Source organism: Equus asinus, chromosome 5, assembly GCF_041296235.1.
Source record: "Equus asinus isolate D_3611 breed Donkey chromosome 5, EquAss-T2T_v2, whole genome shotgun sequence".
NCBI classification, from domain to species: domain Eukaryota; kingdom Metazoa; phylum Chordata; class Mammalia; order Perissodactyla; family Equidae; genus Equus; species Equus asinus.
Genome location: NC_091794.1, coordinates 27,319,796 through 27,343,937, shown reverse-complemented (window position 1 = coordinate 27,343,937; position 24,142 = coordinate 27,319,796). Strand labels below are relative to the sequence as shown.

At 49.1% G+C, this 24,142-nt stretch overlaps 1 protein-coding gene across 2 annotated transcripts; it reads left to right on the top strand.

Moving 5' to 3' along the window:
* Positions 1–1,143: 1,143 nt before the first annotated feature.
* Positions 1,144–22,745, top strand: PIGZ (phosphatidylinositol glycan anchor biosynthesis class Z). Of its 2 annotated transcripts, none has more exons than XM_014868130.3 (3): positions 1,144–1,327; positions 17,334–17,544; positions 19,868–22,745. In XM_014868130.3, exons 2-3 carry the CDS (start codon positions 17,421–17,423, stop codon positions 21,433–21,435), a joined length of 1,692 nt encoding a protein of 563 aa, XP_014723616.1. In that variant the 5' UTR covers positions 1,144–1,327; positions 17,334–17,420; the 3' UTR covers positions 21,436–22,745. The 2 variants fall into 2 exon arrangements, with proteins under 2 accessions (XP_014723616.1, XP_014723615.1); XM_014868129.3 differs by having other exon boundaries at positions 1,190–1,327; positions 17,331–17,544.
* Positions 22,746–24,142: the final 1,397 nt, after the last annotated feature.

The following is a 24,142-nucleotide window of genomic DNA, read 5'->3' as shown; positions in this document are numbered from 1 at the left end:
CGGTTCTTCATTTGTCAAAATTTTGTCTGTCACAGAACTGTATACAGTACTTAAAATTTCTGGTATTCACTGTATGTAAATAATATCTCAAGGTAGTTTTGTAAAATGTGAGGGCTGCTGTGAAACATAGAAAAGAATGCACGCGAAGGGAATCTCCTCAGAACCTTCCAAAAAAACACTTGATTTGGAAGGGAGAGACCTAGGCTCTGTGCGCCAGCTCAGCCTCAGCCGAGAGCCTCAGGGAAACGTTCCCCCGCCAGGGGGCAGTGTCGCAGCGGCCGGCCGGCCCCCTCGCTCGCTCCCCAGCCCCCGGGCCTGGGCAGGGACCCTGCGGGACCCGGCAAGCCGCAGCCACGCCGCGGCGCGCCAGCTCCGCCCTGGAGCCCGCGGGCGGTGGATGCTCATCCGCGGAGGGCCCGGGGGTGGGCCCGGCGCCGCGTCCTGCGCCGTGCAGCCTGCGGGGTGCGGCCGGCCGGGGGCGTGGACACCTGCCCCCGCGCGCGTCGCCCCGCCGCCTCCGAGGGCGGCGCGTCGGAGAGGGGAGCCTGGGCTCCCGGGAGCCCAATGACCTCCCTCCAGGCCAGGCTGTCGGGCGCCCTTGGGCAGTCGCCCGTGCGCCCCCCGCGGAGCGCGGCAGGGAAGCAGTGCCCGCCGCTGGCCTGTTTCCAGCATGACAGGCGCCGCGGCCGGCGGCGGCCCGGAGTGAGCGGTGTCCCGGGTGAAACCAGACCTGCTGCTCCGGCGCGGCGGCTCCAACCGGGCCCGCAGACAGCCGCCGCGGCGCCGTGTCCTCCCTGACCTCTTCCCCTTGAGAAAGCAGCCCGTCGTAGCCGCAGCAAATCCCCACCCGCGTAGAACTCAGAAATTTTCATTTTGAATGACAAAAGAAGTATAGCCTAGAAATGTTTTGCTTAACCGTCCCTCTTGCTGGAAAGGCGGCTCGCCAGGCGTGGCTTGCCACGGAGAGGGCTGCTGGGGGAATGAGCTGGAATGCAGAGAGGGAAGAGATCAGTCACTGCCCGGCGTGCCAAGGCCCAAGGGACACCGGACCCTCCATAATGACCCCACTATGGCCACTGCCCTCCACGGGCCTGGGGGGACGCACTGCTGCGGCCCGATGCGCCCGCCTGCCGGCGCGCTCTCGTCTCCAGCCTTCTCCGCACACCCCGCCCCGCCCGGCGCACTGCGTGGTTTGCCTAATTCCCTGGACCCGGCAGAGAGGCGGCCGCGTTGAGGACACGCCGAGCCCGCTCCCGCCCTCCGCCCCCGGCGGCTCAGGGCCACCCGCAGTGCAGGCGGCGCAGGTGCACCCAGAGGCAGCGCGCGGGTGAGTCGGCCCAGCAGCTCCAGGAGAGTTGACGGGGTCGAGCGGGGGGCGAGGAGGGAAGAGCTGGGAGACAGCAGTTGTTTCCATTCCTACCTTTGCTCGCTGCCGAGAGAGCAACAGGTGCTGGAGATTGGGGAGCAGGCAGGGGAACGATGGACCCCCGCGTTCTCGCAGGCAGCTTTCCCCAAACCGAGGTCTGCCATCTCTGAACATTGACCTGCCCCAGCCTAGGGGAGACAGGAGGCTCGTGCTGACGTTTTCTCGAGAAGAGGAAGGGAGGCCATGGGTATATTCCACTTTAGAGCGCTAGCTTTGGACCCGGACAGAGGCCTAGACTTGAATCTTCTGCTACCAGCTGGTGTTGTTGGGTGGTTCCGTAACTTACTGAGCCTCACTTTCCCCATCTATAAAATGGGAATATAATAATGCCACCTCCCAGGGTCCTTGTGAAGATGAAACCAAAAGATGCTGCAAAGTGCTGAGCACGCAGCCTGTGGGCACAGAAAGATACGCGTTATTTTAGCGGAGAAGAATCTCCACTCCGGCCTTGCGAGGTCCACTTAGGACCAGCTCTGCCCTTCCGCAGGGTGAGAGATGGGCCTCCTTGCCCAGGAATCTCATGGGGGCACGGAAAACGGCAAAAGCCCTGTGGACAAGGATGCTCCAGGCGACCCTGCAGGCGAGCACCTACCGCTCTGGTTGGTGGCTGTCCCAGCCTTTGCATGGGATGCACAATCTGGCAAGGACAGCTGCTGCTTTCCTTAAGGAGGATATCCCTCACCTTTCCTCCTGAAACGTCATTCTTCATCCCCAGACACCTCCGCCTCAGAAAACTGGGAACCACTGTCCAAATTGTTAACACCGGGAAACTCTCGGCTGCAGAGCAGAGCGCCCATTTTGCAGATGGGAAGCGGAAGGTCACGATGGTTAAAGGATGTACGCCAGTTAGTGGAGATACCTTGCTCTCCTCCACTCCAGCTTATGTGTGTTTAATGCTGTATTGTTGCATTCTCTGTTATTCATAGCATAAACATGGGTTGGTTCAGGCAACCAGAGGAAGGAAGCAGCCAGGGTCAGACTTTCTAGTGCTTCCAGGGTGGGGCGCCCTGCATGGTTTACCGTGGCCCCCGGGATGGAGGTGAGGTTGAAATGAGACACCAAACAGAAAAATGGACTCGGGAAAGCCACTCTCACCCTCCGGCCCTGCGAGGGACTCCGGAGTTTGGAACAAGATCTTGTCCTTGATCTTGCGTAGGATGGTCCTTGTGCATTTCCAGCCGGAGAAGACGCTTTTTGGCTGTTGCGCAGAGGCCCTCTTTCTCCTCCAACACTCCCGCCCCGCGCTGTCTTTAAAACCTGTTCCAAATGCCGGATCCCGAGAAGGGACCGAAACTTGGGCCCGCCGCCCTCTCCCGTAAGCAACGACCTAGCAGATTTGTCAGGAAGAAGTTTTAAGTTTGAAGATAGGCACACTCCTTGGAACGAGCCACACGCGATGGCTGACACTCTGGACCATGCTCGTTCACAGATGTATCTCCGGCACACAGTGGGTGCCGGAGAAAGGTGGGGCACCAAGAGCTGGCCCGGGCCCTCTGACTCAGCGAGAAAGACCAGCGAGTGTCTCTGCCCACCGGCGGCTGGCCGAGGGGTCTCCTTTCCTGTCCTCTCGCCCCACTGTGATCCCTTCCCCAGCTTCCCCCCGCGCCCGGCGCAGTGGTTTTCGCTTCGGTGTACCCCTGCCTCCAAGATGGTCTCTCCCTGCTGCCTGCCCTCACACATCCCCCGCACACCAGGATGCCCGTCTGTGGGTATCAGCAGCCGCTCCCTTCCCTGCCCCACAGTCGAATCTCTGCGGCCCTAGTCGCTCTCTCTTTATTCTGAAGCCTACGGCTGCCCAGCCCTTCCAATACCCAGCCGGCCGCGGAATGCGCAGGATTTGGAGCTGGGCGGGGGGAGGGGGGAGGGGGCGCGGGGGGTGGTGCGGCTGCAGCTCCGTGTGCTTACATGCGTAGATGAGCAGGCTCGCACCCTGATTGGGTTTGGGTGAGTATTTGCCACGCCCCATGGTCTTGGCTCCGCCACCTAGGACACCCGGTGGGGGCGACCACAGGGACCACTCCTCCAGCCCCGGCCTCCGCAGGACCAGCAGCGGGAGGGTCTCTTTCTGGAGAACTCCAGCACTTGTTAAGTTCAATACCCCGCTATGTTACCATATCCTCCGGGGACCTTCGACTCTGTTCTTGACCTTGGCCCCGTCCAAGTGGACTCGAGGGACTGAGATGGATCTAAATGGATCCCAAACCTGGGGGACCTGAGCCAGCCAGGGCAGAGAAGCAATCATGGTGCCAGCGGTCCTTGCAGGGCGCAGTGCAAAGCCTGGCACAGGGTCCTGCGGAAAGGGGATTATGGAGGGCTTCCTGGGGGTCAGGGCAGTTGAAGCAAAATGGATAATGAAAGAAACTACTTCTTAAGTTTTTTTTTTTTCATTTTGTCTTCCCAACAGCCCTGAGGTAGGTACTATTGATATCCTCATTTTACAGATAAGATATAAATTGGGGTTCAGAGACATTAAGTGCTCTTTCGCCGTGAGCAAGTGACAGAGCAAGGATTTGAAACTGGGTCTACTCAGTGCCAAAGCTGCTCTTAACATTCATGTTATAAGCATGTCCGGCGAAGGAAAGAATGTGAGCAAAGACGCCGAGGTGAGAAACAACGCAGAATACAGGAGGGGACTATGGAAAAAAGTAGTGTTTCTGGAGCACCAAGTTCTGTGCACAGAGGTGAGAGTGGAGGCTAGAGAGGACAGTAGGGACCGTGTGGGGCCTTGTAAGCCACAGTCAGGAATGTGGACTTGGTCGTGAGAGGCTGGCCCCCGACCCAGAGGTCTTACACAGGAGAGGAACGCACTGCCTCTGGCTGCAGCTCCCAGGGCGGGTGCAGGTAGGGGAGGGAAAGCAGAGAGTGGGCGCCATCCGCTCTAGTGCTCGCTTCTCCGTATTTTTCTCATCATGCACGCGTAGAAAATGATTCTTTTTGTATGACACACTGGGGTAATAGAGGAGGGCGCTGTTTGCAGCCAGAGGCAACCCATCCAGGAACTCCAGCCCTCCGAAGTCCCTGCACAGCCACCCCTGGGGCTGAGGAGTCTCACGCAACATGTGCCCCAGTCACTGCAGACCTGAATTCAGAGAGACAGTGGAGGATGAAGGACAAGAGCTGGATTCAAGGAATGATTAGAAAGCAAAGTTAGTATCACATAGTGAAGGGATGAAGAAGGAAGATGACCCCTGGGTTTCTGGACTGACTAACTGGGTAAATGGCATTTCCCTCCCTTCTGCGGGGATCGTGGGGCAGGGCCAGTTCATGGGAAAATGATGAGTTCTCTGACTTCCACCTTCCAGATATCTCCCATCAAATGACCAACTTCTGTGCTCTTTACTCCTACTGTATTATGTAGTTACGTTCTTTTAGCATATGAATATTCTCATCCGTGAGGGCCTATTGCCTATAGCCACCTCTGATACCCAGTGGTCAGAGTTCAGCGCGGGAAGTAGAAGCCAGCAGCGGGAGAATTTATACAGGGAACTAGGTACTAAAAATCGTTAGGCGCGCTGGAAGAATGGGCTGTAGTTTGGGCCTTTCGGAAGCATTCTCTGAACACCCGGAAGTAACACACCAGAGGAGCTGCCATTTGTGTGGCAATCAGGCAAGTGTCAAGGCCACCTCGGAGCTCGGTCGAATTTAGTAACACAGCACTGTTGCCGAGATCCCGGACGCCACCATAACTGCAGTTGTGTCTCGGTACCCACAAAGTTGGGACTGCGCACGGGAAAGCTGCTGCAGGAAAACCCCACGTGTCATAACCTTATTTGCCAGGAGAAAACAATGTAAGCTGCAGAAATATGGCCTGTTTCACATCTGCTTTCTAAATTCTCAAAACCTATTTTGCCTACCCCAACTTCAAGGGAATCTACGAGATGTAGCTTTTTGTTTCCCAGCCTTCTGTAGTCTACAAAGACATGCTAGAAGGAGATAGGAATCGTGGAAGGGATCCCTGTTGTCAAATGGCATGCAGTGGAAGGGCCTGAAGTGGCCATTGGGTTCGACAATTAGAAAACCAAGGAGGCTCTTGAGAGGGCTGTGTCCGTGCAGGGGTGGAGGGGAAAGGCAGACTATTGGGTAGAACCGTAAACCAGACAGAAGGAATGAATTCAGTGAATGTGGATGGTTTGAGGATTCCTCTGGAGGGAAGAGGAGACAGAGGTAGTAGATAAAGGGCACATGCAGTCTCAAGGAGAGTTTTGGTTCATTGTTTTTCTAAGAATGGTAGAGAACCAGGGGCCGGCCCCAGGACCAAGTGATTCAGTTCGCGTGCTCTGCTTTGGTGGCCCAGGGTTTCGCCGGTTCGGATCCTGGCCGTGGACATGGCACTGCTCATCAGGCCATGCTGAGGTGGCATCCCACATGCCACAACTAGAAGGACTCACAACTAGAAATACACAAATATGTACCGGGGGGCTTTGGGGAGAAAAAGTAAAAACAAAAAAATCTTTAAAAAAAAAAGAATGGTAGGGAATCAAATGTGTTTATGGGTGGAAGAGAAGGTGCCAACTGAAGATAATCGAGGGGACAAGTGGATGCATGATGGATGCAGAGCTTGCAGCTGACGGGAGGAGATGCTCACGGTGTCTGGAAAGATGCTCATGATATTTTGCTAAGTGACAAAAGCTTATTATAAAGCAAACATTGTATGATCCCTTCCTGTTTTAAAAATATGTTGGATACACTGAAAAAATACTCACTGAATTGTCTGCTCTTGTAGAGACAAAACTCAATCCCACTATTGCAAGCCTGCACCACTGAGATGGAGCAGCGCAGGCCAATGGCAGAGGCTTGGGCAGGGTGTGTAACTAGAGGGGCAGGATAAGACTGGGAGAGGGGCGGGGCCAGCCTGGTGGCACAGCGGTTAAGTTCACACCTTCCACCCGGTTCTGACCCCAGGTGCCGTGTCTGCACCTGGGATCCGAACTACTTCAGGGGCCGGGGTTCGCCGGTTCGGATCCCAGGTGCGGACATGGCACCGCTTGGCAAGCCATGCTGTGGTAGGCGTCCCACATATAAAGTAGAGGAAGATGGGCATGGATGTTAGCTCAGGGCCAGTTTTCCTCAGCGAAAAGAGGAGGATTGGCAGTAGTTAGCTCAGGGCTAATCTTCCTCAAAAAAAAAAAAAGACTGGGAGACAGTGGGATGGAGGACAACAGACGTACACTCTTGCAGGCCCTATGGCCACAGGCTGACTTGCTCCATAGGTCTCATGCTCAAGTCATGATTCCCAACTCACTCACTTCCCATACACTGAGGAGCAGCCTGCCAATGGTTCTGGAACCAGCTTCAGAGGCCTAGGCATAGCATCTACCCATTCCATCCCCCCTCAAACTGTAGAGATGTCTGGGTTCCCCATAGTAGTCTTCAGCCACATCCTGAAAAAACACTAATGTGATTGCAACACTGGCCCCTTGTATTTCCTGTTCCCCTCCAAATCACTGACTCTTAAGTACATAACTTCCTTGAAAATAACTTGACAAGGCTTAAACTAACTTAGCTTTTCTCAACCCCCGTCTTATCTCTCGACATGGTTATTTCTTATACCAACTTAAAAAATACATATCTTGTATTGTTATTGTACATGCATTACAAGTCTGGGACCATTTTTAATCATATTATTGGCTTCAGATTTTTGGTTTCTTTTCTTTTCCGGGGATTGTTATCTATACAAGATAGATAATAATAAACATAAGAATATGTGGGCTGAACAAAAGGTAAGGAATACTCAGGCACGAAAGCAGGGGCCTAGAGAGGTATGCAAAGGACTCAAGCCAGCTTTGGACTCAAAGAGATATGCAAAACCAGGTGCACCTGAGCATTGAAGATGCTTGAAGATAGAGCCTGTGCCCACCCAAGAAGGATGTCTAACAGGAGACTCCCTCAAAGCTGAGACTCTAGAGGGATACATTTTCTGCATAACAGTGACCTAGAAATGAACTCTTCCATCCGCAGACAGCTGCAAGGAAAAGTGCCTTTCTTGGATCTTTGATGCTCATCGAATTGGCGTGGGGGCTTGGAATCTCCCCTGAGAACTTGTCTCCATGAGCCTGCCCTCATATAGTTTTTCAGCCTGAATTCACATGCTTAGGCACCAACTCCCCCAAAAGAAAAACAAAACCAACAACCTGGAGCCGATAATAGGAGTACAAGTGGTCCCAGACTTGAAATGCCCCCAGGTGCCTGAAGAAGCAAGTGTAAATCCTTTCCAGTGGAACTCAGAAATGTGCCTCATCCCTGGCCTCAAAGAATTCCCACAGGTCATGTTCCAAAGAAAGTAATTCCCCCAAATAAAATAATTCAGTAAGTATGCAAGTAAACAAGGCACTTTGAGTGAGAACCAGTAGAAACAAGACAGTAAATTCAGATCCCAAAAAACTTTAGATGTTGGAATATTCAGATTTAGTATTCCAAATAAGTATGCTTAATATAATATAATAAATAAAAGAGCCTTGAAAAATATGACAAAATCACAAGCGGATGTGTAAAAAAATCAAACAACTCCTGGAAATAAAAAATATAGAATTGAAACTTAAAACTCAATAGTTAGGTTTAACAGCTGATCAAATACAGCTGAAAGGTTGATTAGGGATGGGAAGACAGAAGAACTTACTTGAAATATAGCCCAGAGAGACAAAGATATGGAAAATAGAAGTTAAGGGGCCAGCCTGTGATATGGTCGTTAAGTTTGGTGCACTCTGCTTTGGTGGACCAGGTTCACGGGTTCAGATCCCAGGTGCAGACCTACACCACTTGTCAGCCATGCTGTGGTAGTGACCCACATATAAAGTGGAGGAACATTGGCACAGATGTTAGCTCAGGGCTAATCTTCCTCAGCAAAAATAAGTAAATAAACAAACAAACAAACAAATAAATAAAATAGAAGTTAAAATGACATGGAAAATAGACCAAGAAGGTCTATCACACATTTAATCATAATTCTAGAGGGAAAGTAAATAAAAAAGAGGTAAAAGGCAATATTTGAAAAAATAATGGAGGATTACTTTCTATAGATGACAAAGGACTCTAATCCATAGAGTCAAGAAGCCAAAAGCTTCCAACTATGATAAAAAGAAATGCACACCCAGAGTCATCATAGCGAAACCACAGAAAATAGCATATTAAATATTAAAATATTAAATAGGGCTGGCCCCATGGCCGAGTGGTTAAGTTTGCGCACTCCGCTGCTGGTGGCCCAGTGTTTCGTTGATTCAAATCCTGGGCACGGACATGGCACTGCTCGTCAAACCACGCTGGGGCAGCGTCCCACATACCACATCTAGAAGGACCCACAATGAAGAATATACAACTATGTACTGGGGGTCTTTGGGGAGAAAAAGGAAAAAAATAAAATCCTAAAAATAAATAAATAAATAAAATGTTAAATAATATACTGCATTTATAACGTAATGGAAATCGAGTACATAACTTCTAAACCGTTAGAGAAAAAGGAACGAGAAAAAAGTCAATCCAAAAGAAGGCAAGAGAGGAGAAACAGAAGACAGAAAAGGCACGAAAAAAAGAGAACACAAAATAAGATGGAAGAAATAAATATATCAACAATTGCACTAAGTTTAAATATTTCAGGGGCCACCCAGTGACACAGCGGTTAAGTTTGCACGTTGGTCTTCATGGCTGGGGGTTCGCCAGTTCGGATCCCAGATGTGGACCTAGGCACTGCTTGGCAAGCCATGCTGTGGCAGGCTTCCCACATATAAAGTAGAGGAAGATGGGCACAGATGTTAGCTCAGGGCCAGTCTTCCTCAACAAAAAGAGGAGGATCGGCAGTGGATGTTAGCTCAAGGCTAATTTTAAAAAAAGCAAGGAAAATTAGACAGTTTATTGTCTCATGAGCTATTTCAACACACATTTCTGTGATTTGTAGAATAAGCAGTGGAAAATCATTAAAGATATAAAAGATTTGAGCAACACAATTAACAAGCTTGATCTAATGAACATTTATGGAACACTACATCCAATAACTATAGAATATACAGTGTTTTCAAGCATTTATGGAATGTCTACAAAAATGGACCATTAAAAATTAAGCTGGCCCCGTGGCCGAGTGGCTAAGTTCGCCAGCTCTGCTGCAGGCAGCCCAGTGTTTCGTTGGTTCGAATCCTGGGCGCGGACATGGCACTGCTCATCAAACCACGCTGAGGCAGCGTCCCACATGCCACAACTAGAAGAACCCACAACGAAGAATATATAGCTATGTACTTTGGGGAGAAAAAGGAAAAAATAAAATCTTTCAAAAAATTAAATGCTGGAGAGGTGGGGGAGGGCTGAATAGGTGGAGCCAGAGGATTTTTAGGGCAGCGAGAATACTCTATACGATACTGTAATGGTGGATGCATGTCCTTATACATTTGTCCGGACCTATAGAATGTACCTCACCAAGAGTGAACTGTCATGTAAACTATGGAATTTGGGTGATAATGATGTGTCAATGTATGTTCCTCAGTTGTAACAAATGTGTCGCTTTGGTAGGGGATGTTGATACTAGGGGGAAGCTGTGCATATGTGGGGGAAGGGAGTATATGGGAAATCTCTGCACCTTCCTCTTAATTTTGCAGTGAATCTAAAACTGCTATGAGAAATAAAGCCTTAATCAAAAAATGAAATGCTTCGACCATAAAGCATTAGGCAAAAAAGAAATTACAATGGAATTAGAAAATATTTAGAACCAAAAGGTGATGAAAATATTACAAAGCAAAACTTGTGAAATGCAGTTAATACAGCATTTAGAGAAAAATGTGTAATCTTAAATAATTCTCATAGAAAACAGGCTCAAAATTAATGAGCTCAAAAATTAAAGGCTCAAAATTAATGAGCTAAGAGTCTATATCAGAAGGTTTAAAATAAAACAGCAAAATAACCCCCCAAAAAAGTAAAAGGAAGGAAAAAATTAAAATAAGAAAAAGAAATTAATTAAAAGGAGATGAGCAATTGCGTCGTGATGGATGGGAACTAGATTTTGGTAGTGAGCATGCTAGAGTGTATACGGAAGTTGAATTATAATGTTGGACACATGAAACTTCTCAATAAAATAAAAAAGGAGACAAGCAAAGCCAGAACTTGATTTCTTAAAAAGATTCATAAAATTGACAAAATTCTGGTGAAAATTATCAAGAAACAAAAAGAAGGCACAGGTAACCAATATTAGGAATAAAAATGAGTTAAGAATACAAGCCACAAATTCGAGAAGAATATTCGTCATGCAATAAATTATAAAGAATATATACAGGATTCCTACACATAGTAAGAAAAAGATGGACACACAATAAAAATGTCAAAAGGAATTCTACAGAAGAAGAAACAAAAACGTTCCACAAAGCATTTGAAAAGGTGTGCAATGTCATTAGTAAACAGCGAAACGCATGTATTTAATACCCACAAGATTCACCAAATCAAGATGACAATACAAGCATTAATCAGTTTGGACACTATATGAAACAATGGTCACTGTAATATCGTCTGTCTGGCAGGGACCTTTGGAAAGCAATTTGGCATTGTTTAATGAAATTAAAAGTAGACATACCCTATGACTCAGGAATTCCATTTTTAGGTACATACATCAGAGAACTCTTGTATAAGAATATTTATAGCAGCATTGTTGGAATAGAAAAAATTTGTAAACATCTGGAGATAACCTAGCAGATAAGCAACAGCAAGAAGGATAAATAAGTTTAAGGACATTCGTCCGAGGCAAGACCAGAGAGCAACGAAAAGGAGCTACAGCTACAGAGAACGACATGGCGCATATCATTAACAGAACGTTGAGTAGAGAAGCTAGTTATTGGTGAGTTACATAGAGAATTATCCCGTTGCTCTAAAATCCAAACACACTTACAAACACTGAATTATTTAGGATGTGATGGTCAGTTTTCTGTGTCAATTTGGCTAGGCGATAGTCCCCAGTTATTCAATCAAACACTAATCTAAGTGTTGCTGTGAAGGTATTTTGTAGATGCAATGAAAGTCCATGATCAGTTGACCTTAAGTAAGGGAGATGACTCTAGATAATCTCTGTGGACCTGAAACAATTGGTTGAGAGGCCTTCAGAGCTGAACCAAAGCTTTCCTGAAAAAGAAGAAACTCTGGCCAGTGGCATAAGCTCTCCCCAAGAGTTGCAGCCTGCCCTTCCTGACGGTCTGCCCTGCAGATTTCAGGCTTACCTAGGCAGCCCCCGCAAACGCATAAGCCATTCCTTACAGTAAACTTCCTCAATATATATCTCCTACTAGTTCTCTTTCTCTGGTTGAACCCTGACTAATAGATTTTGGTACAGGAAGTGGTTCTAGAGGAACAGAATCTTAAGGATGAGTTTTCTGAATAGGTTCTGGGTTTTCTGGAATTGGTTCTCTAGTGTGGTTCAACTTAAAGGCACTAATAACTCTGTTTCAAGTGGTAAAGAGGGCACTGATAGTCCATGGATGGATGTGGCATTAGAAATATGAAAAATATCGTCTTTCAATACCCCAGGCAAAGTTGTGGGTGACCATGTACATGATACCTTTGGACATTTTAGTCAAAACGAGTATGAGATTGGCTTGTGGCTCCTACTTGTGCTGGATAAAGTGGGAAAAGAAAAGGATGAGCTCGGGGCTTCAAATTCCCAACTCGAGAGCCTCATAAAATGATGCAAAAGCTTCTATGTTTGCCCTAAAAGAGACCCCTATCTCCTGTTGCCTGCAGGGCTGAAATTGCTGAAAACCAAACCCGGAATCTCTTCCTGTGAGTGGCTAAAATACAATGCAAACTGAATTTGCGGCCTCAGAGGGCATCTACTGTTAAAGTGAGGGCATTGATTGGGAAGGAAGGGGATCCTGAAAGTTGGAATGGGGAGATGTGGGAAGATCCTGACAGAGCTGGGGACATTGTGTCTGTACATTCTGATGAGTCTTTTTTTACCAGTAGAAGCAGAGCTTCCACTCCCATCTGAAGAGATTAACCCTGCATTTCCGGAGGAAACTGTAATAACCTCCCCTGAGATGATTGTCTTCAAGACAATGCTGATTCTCCTCAGGACCCACACCCACACACCCCCTCCCCGCCCCATGCTTCTAGACCTACAACTAAACTCAGGTCCCAGCAAGTCCCTAAAGGTGAGGTACAAAGTGTGACCCACAAGGAGGTGTGCTATACACTAAAAGGACTACATGATTTTTCCCAATTTATACAGAGAGAAACCCAGGGGATATGAGATTGGAACGCTAGAGTGGAGTTAGTGTCTAAGACCTGTTGGATGTTAGGGTGGAGTTATTGTGTAAGACTGCTCACACACCCCAGGAGGGTGCAGAGGACACGCTTTTCACCAAAACACATAGGAATACCTACAGAGTGGAAAAAACTGTTAATACTAGCAAAGGAATGATGTCCCACACACCCTTGCATCCTCACCCCACCAAGCCTGGCAGAGAAGAGGAAGACTGTGACCCACCTTGACCAGTACTCTTCCTAGTTCCTCTAATTGGACCAGCTTGTCATGTGCCCAACCCTGAACCAATGAGTGTGGCTAGTGGGATGGGAAATGTTATTTGGCTTAAACCACTCAGGGTCTATACCTGGGTTTGGGGATGTGATAAAACTCCAAACCACACAGCAGAAAATTGTTGTTAGGGGTGAGGGATGCAGTTCTTGATACCAAACCTCTTACTCTTAAATTTGAACCTCTTAATCTCAAGTTCGTGTGCCTGATGCACATGAAGCCAAACACTGAGACACTGGTGCTTTGAGATGGAGAAAAGTTTATTCAAATTTGCCAAAACGAGAAGGCAGAGCATGGGTTCTCTCAAATCTGCCTTAACAAGAGAAGAAGGCAGGGGGTTTTACAGAGCTAATGGATGTGGCAGGAGGATTTTCAGAGAAACAAAGGGGTAATCCGTGTTTCTTTCCCTCCCGATAAGCCCCTGGGCGATCTGACTTGTAGGGTCAACAGCAGCTGGGGGCTGGTTATCTGGTGACCCTTGAAGGTGTTCTCTTTCTTCTGTAAAACAAGCTCATAAATCCCTGTGACCCTTGAGTTACCCCCTGGGTTAAAACAGCAAATTGACAAGATTAACTTCTTTTCATAACAGAATGTCGAAAGGTAATCTTATTGAATATTTACAGTAACCCTCAGGAATGGCTTCACTCACAAAGTGAACACAATGGTTGGTAATTAATCCTTAGTTTCTGGGAAGAAATGCTTATCCTTAAAGAAATGCTGATATGGGGGAGGCAACATCACTATCTTTTTGTTTGTTTGTTTTGTTTTGTTTTGTTTTGTTTTTGAGGAAGATTAGCCCTGAGCTAACTGCTGCCAATCCTCCTCTTTTCGCTGAGGAAGACTGGCCCTGAGCTAACATCCATGCCCATCTTCCTCTACTTTATATGTGGGATGCCTACCACAGCATGGTGTGCCAAGCAGTGCCACGTCCACACCCGGGATCCGAACCGGCAAACCCCAGGCCACCGAGAAGTGGAACATGCGCAGTTAACCACTGTGCCACCGGGCCAGCCCCAGCATCACTATCTTTAAGGGCATCATTCTTGGCTTTGGGACATTGTAAATGTTTAAAGCAGATACACAGTGCATGCTCAATAGGCCACATCAGACCCTTCTGGAAAAACAAGGTCAAGGTTGGTTTAGTTTTAAACCAAATGACTTCTTCATATACTCCAGTATATCTTACTGCTTGTCATTTACTCCTCAAGTGTAATGGATTTGGCATTTTATTCTAATCATGGAATAAAAGTTCTGTACTTAGAGAAAAGTTTCAAACACATGCATAAATGTATCTAGCATTTGGGACTAAACCAAATCCTGTTTATTTTTGTAGCCAGGATAACTGCTGATTTCGAGGATCTCCTAGAGTGTCTGGAGCAGCCTGGATTTTATTATTTGTGCCTCAGAGTCATAATAGCAACCTCACACTGATCACTTACAAATGCAGGCTCTGTACACTAAGTGCCCCCCCATGCGTCAGCTCTTTAAATCTCCCTCAAGTCCTTGAGGTTGATGTTAGCGTCTGACTTCCCTGATGAGGAGCCTCAGGTTTAGGGATATAAGCAACTGGCCCAAGGTAACACAGCTACTAATGGCAGAGTCATTTGAACCAGGCCTGCAGGACCCCAAAGTCCGCGTCTCTATGGTGGATACTGTGCTTCCCCTCCACTTCTGTCTCCACCGCCCTCCCCCAACCCTGCAGTATCATTTGCATCATTTGTGCTGTTGATGAAGAAGAATATTCTGATTCCACCTTTGCATCTCAGCACTAAGAAGTTTGGCCTCATCTTCTATCTGAAAACTCTAAAAGTCAGGATATTCACTGGCTCCGGAAGAAGAGTCCGTACGATTCAGTTGGCAAGTTTGAGCAGACGCAGCAAAACTTATCTTTCAAGCTCTACGTACGAGGTTGTAGTGAGTATCAAGAGGCTCCTTGTCAACATCTGCCGGATTCCTGTTCTGTTGCTTCACTTCATCTGGTCTCCTCTGTTATGATGCGCTATCATACCTGGGAACAATAGCTGTTTAAGTCAGGCTTTAAAATATCAAAGTCAGGAAACAGTTACCATATGTATTTCTGGAGGAATGACAAACGTTGTCAGACTTGCTTTTTGGTTCAGCAGAGATGATACACAGGTGCTGGTATATCGGTCCGTCATGGAAGGGCTCAGATTTCCACTGAGCTCCGAGTTGAGGGAGTGAGAATCCCCATCAAGAGGCGTTACATAAGTGTCTTATTCCATTAGGGCTGCTATCGCAAAACGCCACAGACTGGGTGGTGTAGGGGAGGACGACATTTCCTCTATCCAAAGTGGGTTCGTCTGGCCGGAGAAGGAATCAAATTCACATGAGACAGAATAGCAAGAGAAAATTAAACAAAGCTTTATGAGGAACCATGGCCCAGGGGCTCTCTTCCCGAAGGAAGAAAGGGCACCGAAGAAGTGGGGTGCACAGAGTGGTTATATACCCCCAAACAGGGTGTTTCACATGTGATTGAAATGGCCCCCCCCACAATAGTCACAAGATTGACCTGTCGGCACAGTGCTTGATGGACACAGCAGGTAGTGGTCTGCTATCTCGGTGGGCGTAGCAGGAGGCAAGTCTATCGTCTGGAGCTGGGCGGTCACAGGTGAGCTCAGCAATCAGTTCCTAGCCTAAGGAAAGATGCTTAATCCTTAAAGAAATGCCAACATTGGGAGGGGGAGGGAAGTCAGTTATAGGAGGTTACCAGACAAGCACAATAAAATGCAGATTTAAGTCCTTGCCTTCGGCATTGATTAAGAGTTTCTAGAGGGGCTGGCCCGGTGGCGCAGTGGTTAACAGCGGTTAAATTCACACGTTCTGCTTCTCGGAGGCCCGGGGTTCGCTGGTTCGGATCCCAGGTATGGACATGGCACCATTTGGCACGCCATGCTGTGGTAGGCATCCCACATATAAAGTAGAGGAAGATGGGCACGGATGTTAGCTTAGGGCCAGGCTTCCTTAGCAAAGAAAGGAGGACTGGCAGTAGTTAGCTGAGGGCTAATCTTCCTCAAAAAAAAAAAAAAAAAAAGAGTTTCTAGAGAGAAGTTCATCTCCTTTCTTCTTCCTGGTACAAAGAGAGAGGCACCTTTTACAGATAGAGATTTACCTTACAAATGTAAATGTCTCCTAACAAAGGGTAAGTAAATTCTACTTGTCAGTTGCTTTCCTGTCTGCAAAGTAACTAGCCTCAAATAATCATCATGCCAAAGAGACATACCTTGGGGTGGCCATTTCCAGGTCCCCACAGTGGCTTATAAACAACAGAATTGGGGCCAGCCCAGTGGCGCAGCGGTTAAGTTTGCATGGTCCACTTTGGCAGCCCAGGTTCGCTGGCCTGGATCCCTGGTGTGGACCTACGCACTGCTTATCAAGCCACGCTGTGGCAGGCGTCCCACATATAAAATAGAGAAAGATGGGCATAGATGTTAGCTCAGGGCCAATCTTCCTCAGCAAAAAGAGGAGGATTGGCAGCAGATGTTAGCTTAGGGCTAATCTTCCTCAAAAAAATAAAAAATAAACAACAGAATTTATTTCTCACATTTCTGGAGGCTGGGAAGTCCAAGATCAAGGTGCCAGCATGGTGAGGGCCCTCTTCCTCATTCATACTTCTCACTGTGTCCCCCACACGGTGGAAGGGCTGAGGGAGCTCTGTGGGGTCTAATAAAAGAACGCTGCTCTCATTCATGAGGGTTTCACCCTCATTACCCAAGCAGCCCCCAAAGGCCCCACCTCCTGATACTGTCCCATTAGGCATTAGGATTTCAACATACGAATTTGGGGGAGGGGAGGACACAGAAACATTGGGACCATAGCAGTAAGTTTCCATCAACTTCCAAAAGGGAGGTTCCGGGGTGTGTGAAAGTTGGAGGGAGTGACTGGAGACAACGGAGTGGAATGTCGTTCATTTTGGCAGGGAAATGGATGAAATTCATTGAGGTTCCCAAGTTTTCGGCAGTGCAGGAGACAGGCCGCCAGGCTTGCCTGTGGATCGGAGCTGGTGAACAGGCTGCAGCTGTGAGACCCAGACTTGGAGGCACCCTAATCCTATTTGCAAATGTCATATTTAGGTACCTAGCAAAATGTCATATTAGCAAATACCATATTTAGCAAATGTCATATTTAGACACTTAGCAAATATGGTTAGCAAATAACCAGGTTACTCAACAGAGGCCTCAGTTTCCCCATCTGTAAAATGGAGATAATAAGACCCACTCTCCCAGAGTGTGTGGGAAGGATTAAATGAGATATGCATGTAAAGTTTCTGGCACTTAGTAAATAGCTTCTATTATTATTAACATTTTCATTGTATGTACACCCATTTTGAGTTTGTTCAGAATTGGACATATTATACTTTACATTATAATAACTAACAAATGTTATCCTCAGCAGATGCAGACCTGTGGAACCAGAATTGCATCTGTAGCAGCTGGGAAGTCATTCTAGGCTCTTGGCCCAGTGTCTTGGCCCCGATCTGATATGAAGATGGCAGCCAGGGTGCTGTGGGGCAGCCTCAGCCTGCTGCGCCTGGTGTGGTGTCTCCTTCCGCAGACAGGCTACGTGCACCCGGACGAGTTCTTCCAGTCACCCGAGGTCATGGCAGGTAAAGCTCCCCAAGTATGGTTAAGATAAGTTGCAGCAAAGTCTGGTTGAGGAGCTGATGGGATATTTAGTGAGGAGGGAGAAAAATGTCCGTGCAGATGAGCAGTAAGTCCACGAGCCTCTCTGGAATGAGAACTTGGGAGTGAGGACTTCATCTCCCTCCTAAGGGGTGACATTGACCTTCTAGATGATAGTAATGAAATGCTCTCTGATGTTTTCCTGCTTGGACCAACAGTTACAGGTCATTCGGAATGAAAACTGTTCTGAGCTTCTCAAGGGAAGAATTTTAGAGTTGGGCTTCCCCAGTGGTTAGGGAAGCTCACACGGTCTGTGGTTGAAATAATGAAACTTTTCTTCTGTAGGTTCATGTAAGGGCTGAGGGAATCCAGATCTAGAATGCTCACTTGTTAGAACTTATCTGCTAGGTGGCGTAAGACACATTATCAGGATGGTTGCCAAAGACCTTGAGGCTTTTCAGATGCTTGGGGCACACTGCTTCCTCCTCATGGTTCAAGATGGCTGCTTCAGCCCCACCCATCAAGTCTAAAACCAAATCTTTTCAGCCACCGGAGAAGAAATGGACATGCCTGCTCTCTTTAAGCGCATATTTTCAAAGTCACATACTTTTTGCCCATTTCCATCCCACTGGTCAGATGTATCACATGACCACACCTAGCTTCAAAGGAAAAATAGAGTCTTGATACCCGACCAAATGCCCAGCTAAAGAGACTAAAGAAGCAGGAGGGAGTGAATATTGAGGAGACATCCAGCTATCTCTGCACAGAGCTCAACGGGGGAATTTTTTTTTTAAGTTGAAAGGTCCAGTCTTCTTTCCCACACTTCTTTTTAAACCTGAGCCAGTAAAAAGCAGCCAGATTGATCTGATCTTAGATTTTCTGTTTCCCTTTCACCTTCTGACATAGAGAAAACATCCAAAAGGCTGGAGGAATAAGAAGGGGAAGCAAAGAGCCCTAAACAACCAGCGAGGTTGTCAAGCATGAGATGTTGTGGGGCTTGGAGCTGAGGTGCAGAAATTAAGAGCTCGTTTCCCTCGCCGCCACCCCTCTGAGCTCTGAGACACTGGGGCACAGGGTCACATACCAGCCCCAGGCAGCAAGTATTTCTTTAATTACATAAGTACTGCTTGAATACTTTCTCCTTATAAAAAATTTAAGTATCACAAACTAAAGTTACTTTTGACTCTAACCACAACTGCTTAGTCCCTTCCCCTCTTCTCACACTGCCTATCCTGGGGACACTCATAATCACAGAGATGGGTTTTTGACTGACTTTGGAGACTTAAGGACTCCAAGGAGGGGCCGGCCCGGTGGCGCAGTGGTTAAGTGTGCATGTTCTGCTTCAGCAGCCCGGGGGTCACTGGTTCGGATCCCGGGTGCAGACATGGCACCACTTGTCAAGCCATGCTGTGGTAGGCATCCCACATATAAAGCAGAGGAAGATGGGCACAGATGTTAGCTCAGGGCCAGTCTTCCTCAGCAAAAAGAGGAGGATTGGCAGCAGATGTTAGCTCAGGGCTAATCTTCCTCAAAAAAAAAAAAAAAAACCAACTCCAAGGAGAGGAATGGAGCCTCCGCCTGCTCCTCCCCTTACACCCTGTCCAGGGCATATTGTCACCTCACTTCCCAGGCCTGGTTCTTCCTGCTCCCTTGACAGGTGGGGCCTCAGACGGGCTGAGCTCCCCTATCATTTCTGTTGCTGCAGGACAATCGTCACAAACCTGGCAGCTTAAAACTGTTGGTCCACACTTCTTTAAGTCAGAAGTCTGGCACAGGTCCTCTGCTCAGGGTATCACAGGGCTGAAATCAAGATATCGGCAGGGCTGAGTTCTTGTCTGGAAGCCCTGGGGAAAAATCTGCTGCCCAGCTCATTCTTGTTGTTGGACAAATTTAGTTTATTGCAACTATGGAACTAAAGTCCCCGTTTCCTTGCTGGCTGTCAGCCAGGGGCTGCTCTCAGCTCCCAGAGGCCACCCACATTCCTTGCCAATGGCCCCCTCCATCTTTAAGCCAGCGATGGTGCATCAAAGCCTCATGGTTTGACTTTCTGACGTCCTCTTCTGCCACCAGCTGGAGAAAACTCTGCTTTTCAAGGGCTCGCGTGATTATGTCAGGCCCACCCGAGTTATCTCCCTGTCTTATAGTCAGCTGTCCCCTGCAACATAACCTAATCCCGCGAGAAAAATCCTTGGTCTTCACAGTCGCAGGGATTCTGCGGGGCTGAAAACTCTTGGGGGCAATCTTAGAATTTGGTCTACCATATTCTCTGAGCGTGGAACTGGCTCCCGTCTGCTTCTCTCTCTGCAGAGGACATCCTGGGCATAGAGGCCTCACGGCCCTGGGAGTTCCACCCCAGCAGCTCCTGCCGCACAGTGGTCTTCCCACTGCTGACCTCTGGCTCTGCCTTCTGGCTGCTCAAGCTCTGGGAAGAGTGGGGGCCGTGGCCTGGCCCAGTGAGTGGCTACGTGCTGCTGGTGGGGCCCCGACTCCTCCTCACTGCCCTCTCCTTTGCCCTGGACGTGGCTGTGTACCACCTGTCCCCACTGTGGGGGGCGGAGCGCTGGAACGCCCTGGTCCTGCTGTCTGGTTCCTACGTCACCCTGGTCTTCTACACAAGGACCTTCTCCAATGCCATCGAAGGACTGCTCTTTGCCTGGCTGCTGGTGCTGGTATCACCCCGTGTAGCTTGGAGCCCTACTTCCAAGAAGCCTGCTCCAGGCCTGTGGTGGCGCCACTGGCTCCTCGGAGGCACCGTGGCTGCTGGCTTCTTCAATCGGCCCACCTTTCTGGCCTTTGCTCTGGTCCCCCTCTTCCTCTGGGGCATTTGTGGAGCCTCGAACCCTGGCTTCAAGTCGCTGACCCAGGAAGCCCTCGTGTTGCTCCCAGGGGCGACCCTCACAGCAGCGGTGTTTGTGGCTGTGGACAGCTGGTATTTCTCCAGTCCATCTAGACCCAGTACCCTTGTCCTTACACCTGCTAACTTCTTGGGCTACAACCTGGATCCTCAAAACCTGGCGAGGCATGGAACACACATGCGGCTCACTCACCTGGCGGTCAATGGCTTCCTGCTCTTCGGCGTGCTGCATGCCCAGGCCCTGCAGGCTGCGTGGCAACAGCTGCAAGCCTGCCTCCGGACCTTTGCCCAAAGGGGCTTCCTGAGGGCGCTGGCTGCCCGGAGCCTGCCTTCCAGGCCCAGGGCTCACCTCCTGCTCATCTACTTCATGCCCATGGCCCTGCTGTCGGCCTTTAGCCACCAGGAAGCTCGCTTCCTGATCCCCCTTCTTGTCCCCCTAGTCCTGCTTTGTAGTTCACAGACCCAACCCGTGCCCTGCAAGGGCACCCTGGTCCTTTTCAATGCCCTGGGTGCCCTCTTCTTCGGCTGCCTGCACCAGGGGGGCCTAGTGCCTGGCCTGGAGCACCTGGAGCGGGTGGTTCATGCACCGGTGCTCCCGAGCGCACCTACCCACTACACGCTGCTCTTCACCCACACCTACATGCCCCCCCGGCACCTCCTACGCCTCCCAGGCCTGGGGTCGCCCGTGGAGGTGGTGGACATGGGTGGGACAAAGGACCAGGTCCTGTGCCAAGCGCTGAACAACTTCACCAGACAAGCAGCCTGCCAGGTGGCCAGTGGGCCTTGGCTCTGCCGCCTTTTTGTGGTGACCCCTGGCACCACCAGGCCTGCCGTGGAGAAGTGCAGCTTCCCCGTCAAGAGTGAGACGCTCCTGTTTCCCCACTTGACCCTGGAGGACCCCCCAGCCCTGTCCTCCCTGCTGAGTGGGGCTTGGAGGGACCACCTCAGCCTTCACGTCTTGGAGCTGGGGGAGAGGCCTGACAATATAACAGAAGAGCCACTGCCCAAGATTCAGCCATAGGTGAAGGTGCCACTCCACCTTCTATGTGGGAAGCTGGGCTGGGACAGAACCCTCATTCTCTTCCTTTCCTGTCCCTTCCAGAACCCCATCACTGCCTCTCCTGTGCACAGCCTCTGGCTGCTCTACCTTGGGGTAAGCTGGCACCCTCTCTCCCGCAAAGACCAAAGATCTGACCGGTCATGGTCCTGATGCCAAGGTCCCCAAAGAACCTGGTGTAACCAATGGCGCCTAATGTCTGTTTCTGCCATATTCCTTCTAGCCACTGTGATGTTTTAAATATACAACAGCACCTGGTTGTGAAGAGACAACGATCTGCTAGTGACATTCCCGAATGACTTCTCCCAAAACTTCCAGGAGGCCTTACCTCTGGCTGTCTTGACAACCCTTTGGCTTCCTAGATCCCTGGGAGAGGCAGGGTGGTGATGTGGAGAGAGTAGGTAGCTCAGATTCAGGGGACCCAAGTTCCAGTCCCTGGTCTGCCACTTACTGGCTGTGTATTCTTAAGAAATCCCCTTCCCCCCACCCAGCCTCAGTTTCCTAATCTGTACGATGGATCAGAGGATCTCTGTGGTGTCTGCAGCACATGGTCCCTGGCTAGACAGGCATGCCTCTCCCCGAGCTCTCTGAGCAGAGAAGCAGGTGTGGTGTGGTATTTAATGGCATGTTGGTGCCTGCTGTCTCAGTGTTCAGTAATTACCAAAACAAGTAATTCTGGAACTTTTCTCCCCACTCTCTTCTACTCCTGTCCCTGGAGAGGTGGTGGGACATTTCTGCATCTCACCCTTTACGGATCATTCTCCAAGATTTCGGAGCTCAGATGTTCTCCCTCCTCAGCCTGCCCCAGAGGGAATGGAGAACACATGATGCTCAGTTAGTATCCAGCGGCACTTGAGGACAACCTGGCGCTCCCACAGGCCTTGTTTCTTAACTGTGGTCTGGTCACTCTCCAAGTTCAAAGCACCTGTCTGGAGCTTCTCTTCACAGGACAGAGAGCAAACCCCATGCCAAACTAACCCCTGCTACTCTGGTGGAAGCCACTACACCCCTGGGCATGTTGCTCCCACAACATAGCGTACCCCTACCCAGCCCACTGGGAACGTGAGGAGCTGTGGCACTCAACTTGTTCTCACTCTCCCTCTTCACACCCCTACCATTTCATGAGAACAAGAGGCACCCAGGGGGCCAGCCCGGTGGCGCAGCGGTTAAGTTCGCACGTTCTGCTTTGGCAGCCAGTGTTCATCAGTTCAGATGCTGGGTGCGGACATGGCACCACTTGTCAAGCCATGCTATGGCAGGCGTCCCACATAAAATAGAGGAAGATGGGCATGGATGTTAGCTCAGAGCCAGTCTTCCTCAGCGAAAAAGAGGAGGATTGGCGGCAGAGGTTAGCTCAGGGCAAATCTTCCTCAAAAAAAAAAAAAAAAAAAAAACAGGAGGCCCCCAGGCCACAGAGATCAGTGAGCTGGATGTCAGTGCAGAGCAGGAGACCAAACCTGTACAAATGACCAAACCTGAGTATTTTTCTAGTTCTTCCTTCTGCGGGCTAATGCCTTGGGTCATCTCAAAGCTACACCCTTCACAGGCATGCTGCTTGGTGGCTGCTGCTAGGGTCTTAGTGCCACGTCTTCCTCATGACTCCGACCCAGGGGAAGAGGAAAGTCAGTAGTAAATTGGTAAATGTTTAGCAACCCATTCTCTGGGGCAAAAAAGTCCCAATTTGTAGCATTTGCCAATTTCTACGGTGTAAGTACTCCCACCATAGCTGATTTCAAACTACTAAAATGATGTTACTGAACTCCGAGCTGGGAGATGCCAAGGATCTGCTCTCGTGAGCCAGTATAAGCTGGCTCTAGCACACTTCTGGACATTTCCCTCCTGTAAACTCTATATACCCACTCATGACAATTCATTGTTCCTGTGGTCTATGTTTCTGCTACGAACCTGATTGGTCTTCCTACTCTTACTGCTTAGCATCATCTCTGGCACATGATAAGCATGTTATCTGTTTACTTTGCAGCCAAAGACGGCTTTTCTGCCCAACAGATAAAAACCAAGTGCCGCCTTGGAGACATCCCAGACTCTAGGGTCCCAAACTCCTCTGGGCCTCTTGGGATTTCTGTCTCTTCCCTCCCTCAGTTGAGTCCATGACCTCAGAATTCCCTGGAGGAACCGTGGGTATAGCAGTCCACGTGGATTGTGATGATCTGAACTTTAATAAATTTGTCCATAAAGTGTTGGTGTCTAGATCTGTGTGGCATCAAGGTGTAAGTCGGAATTGCCCCGCAGGATAAAGGGGTGAGTTGCTTCCATGCTTCACTTTCTGGCGGAGCTTAGAAGAGTTTGAAAGGCATGCTGGGAGACTGTTGCCGCTGGGGGTGGTGGGAAGAATTTAGTCTGTTTCTTGACTCATAGGGTAGCTGGTGGGATGGCAAGCCACTGACTACAAAGACTGGAAACTTCTCCAGCGAAGGGGCAGGCATCCAAACCAGCTCTAGCTGAAGCAGAAAGGACCCAGTTCTCTCTCTCTGCTCCCAGATTCCTACAAAATGGAGAGAACTTAGTTCTTAAACACTTCTTCCACAAGAAATAAGCAACTGCCCCCTTCTCTAGCTTTCCTTCCTTTCTTACAAAACGGTCAATTTATTGAGAAGCTTCATTGCTTCCTCTACTGCTTCCCTTTCTGTCTCTGGTCTGGAAAAAGAGCCAA

Excerpts from the sequence above, each read along its gene's own strand:
- PIGZ (XM_014868130.3), top strand. The coding sequence starts at position 17,421 with ATGAAGATGGCAGCCAGGGTGCTGTGGGGCAGCCTCAGCCTGCTGCGC. Across the intron at positions 17,545-19,867 it reads GTCACCCGAGGTCATGGCAG|AGGACATCCTGGGCATAGAG; the intron begins GTAAAGCTCCCC and ends CTCTCTCTGCAG.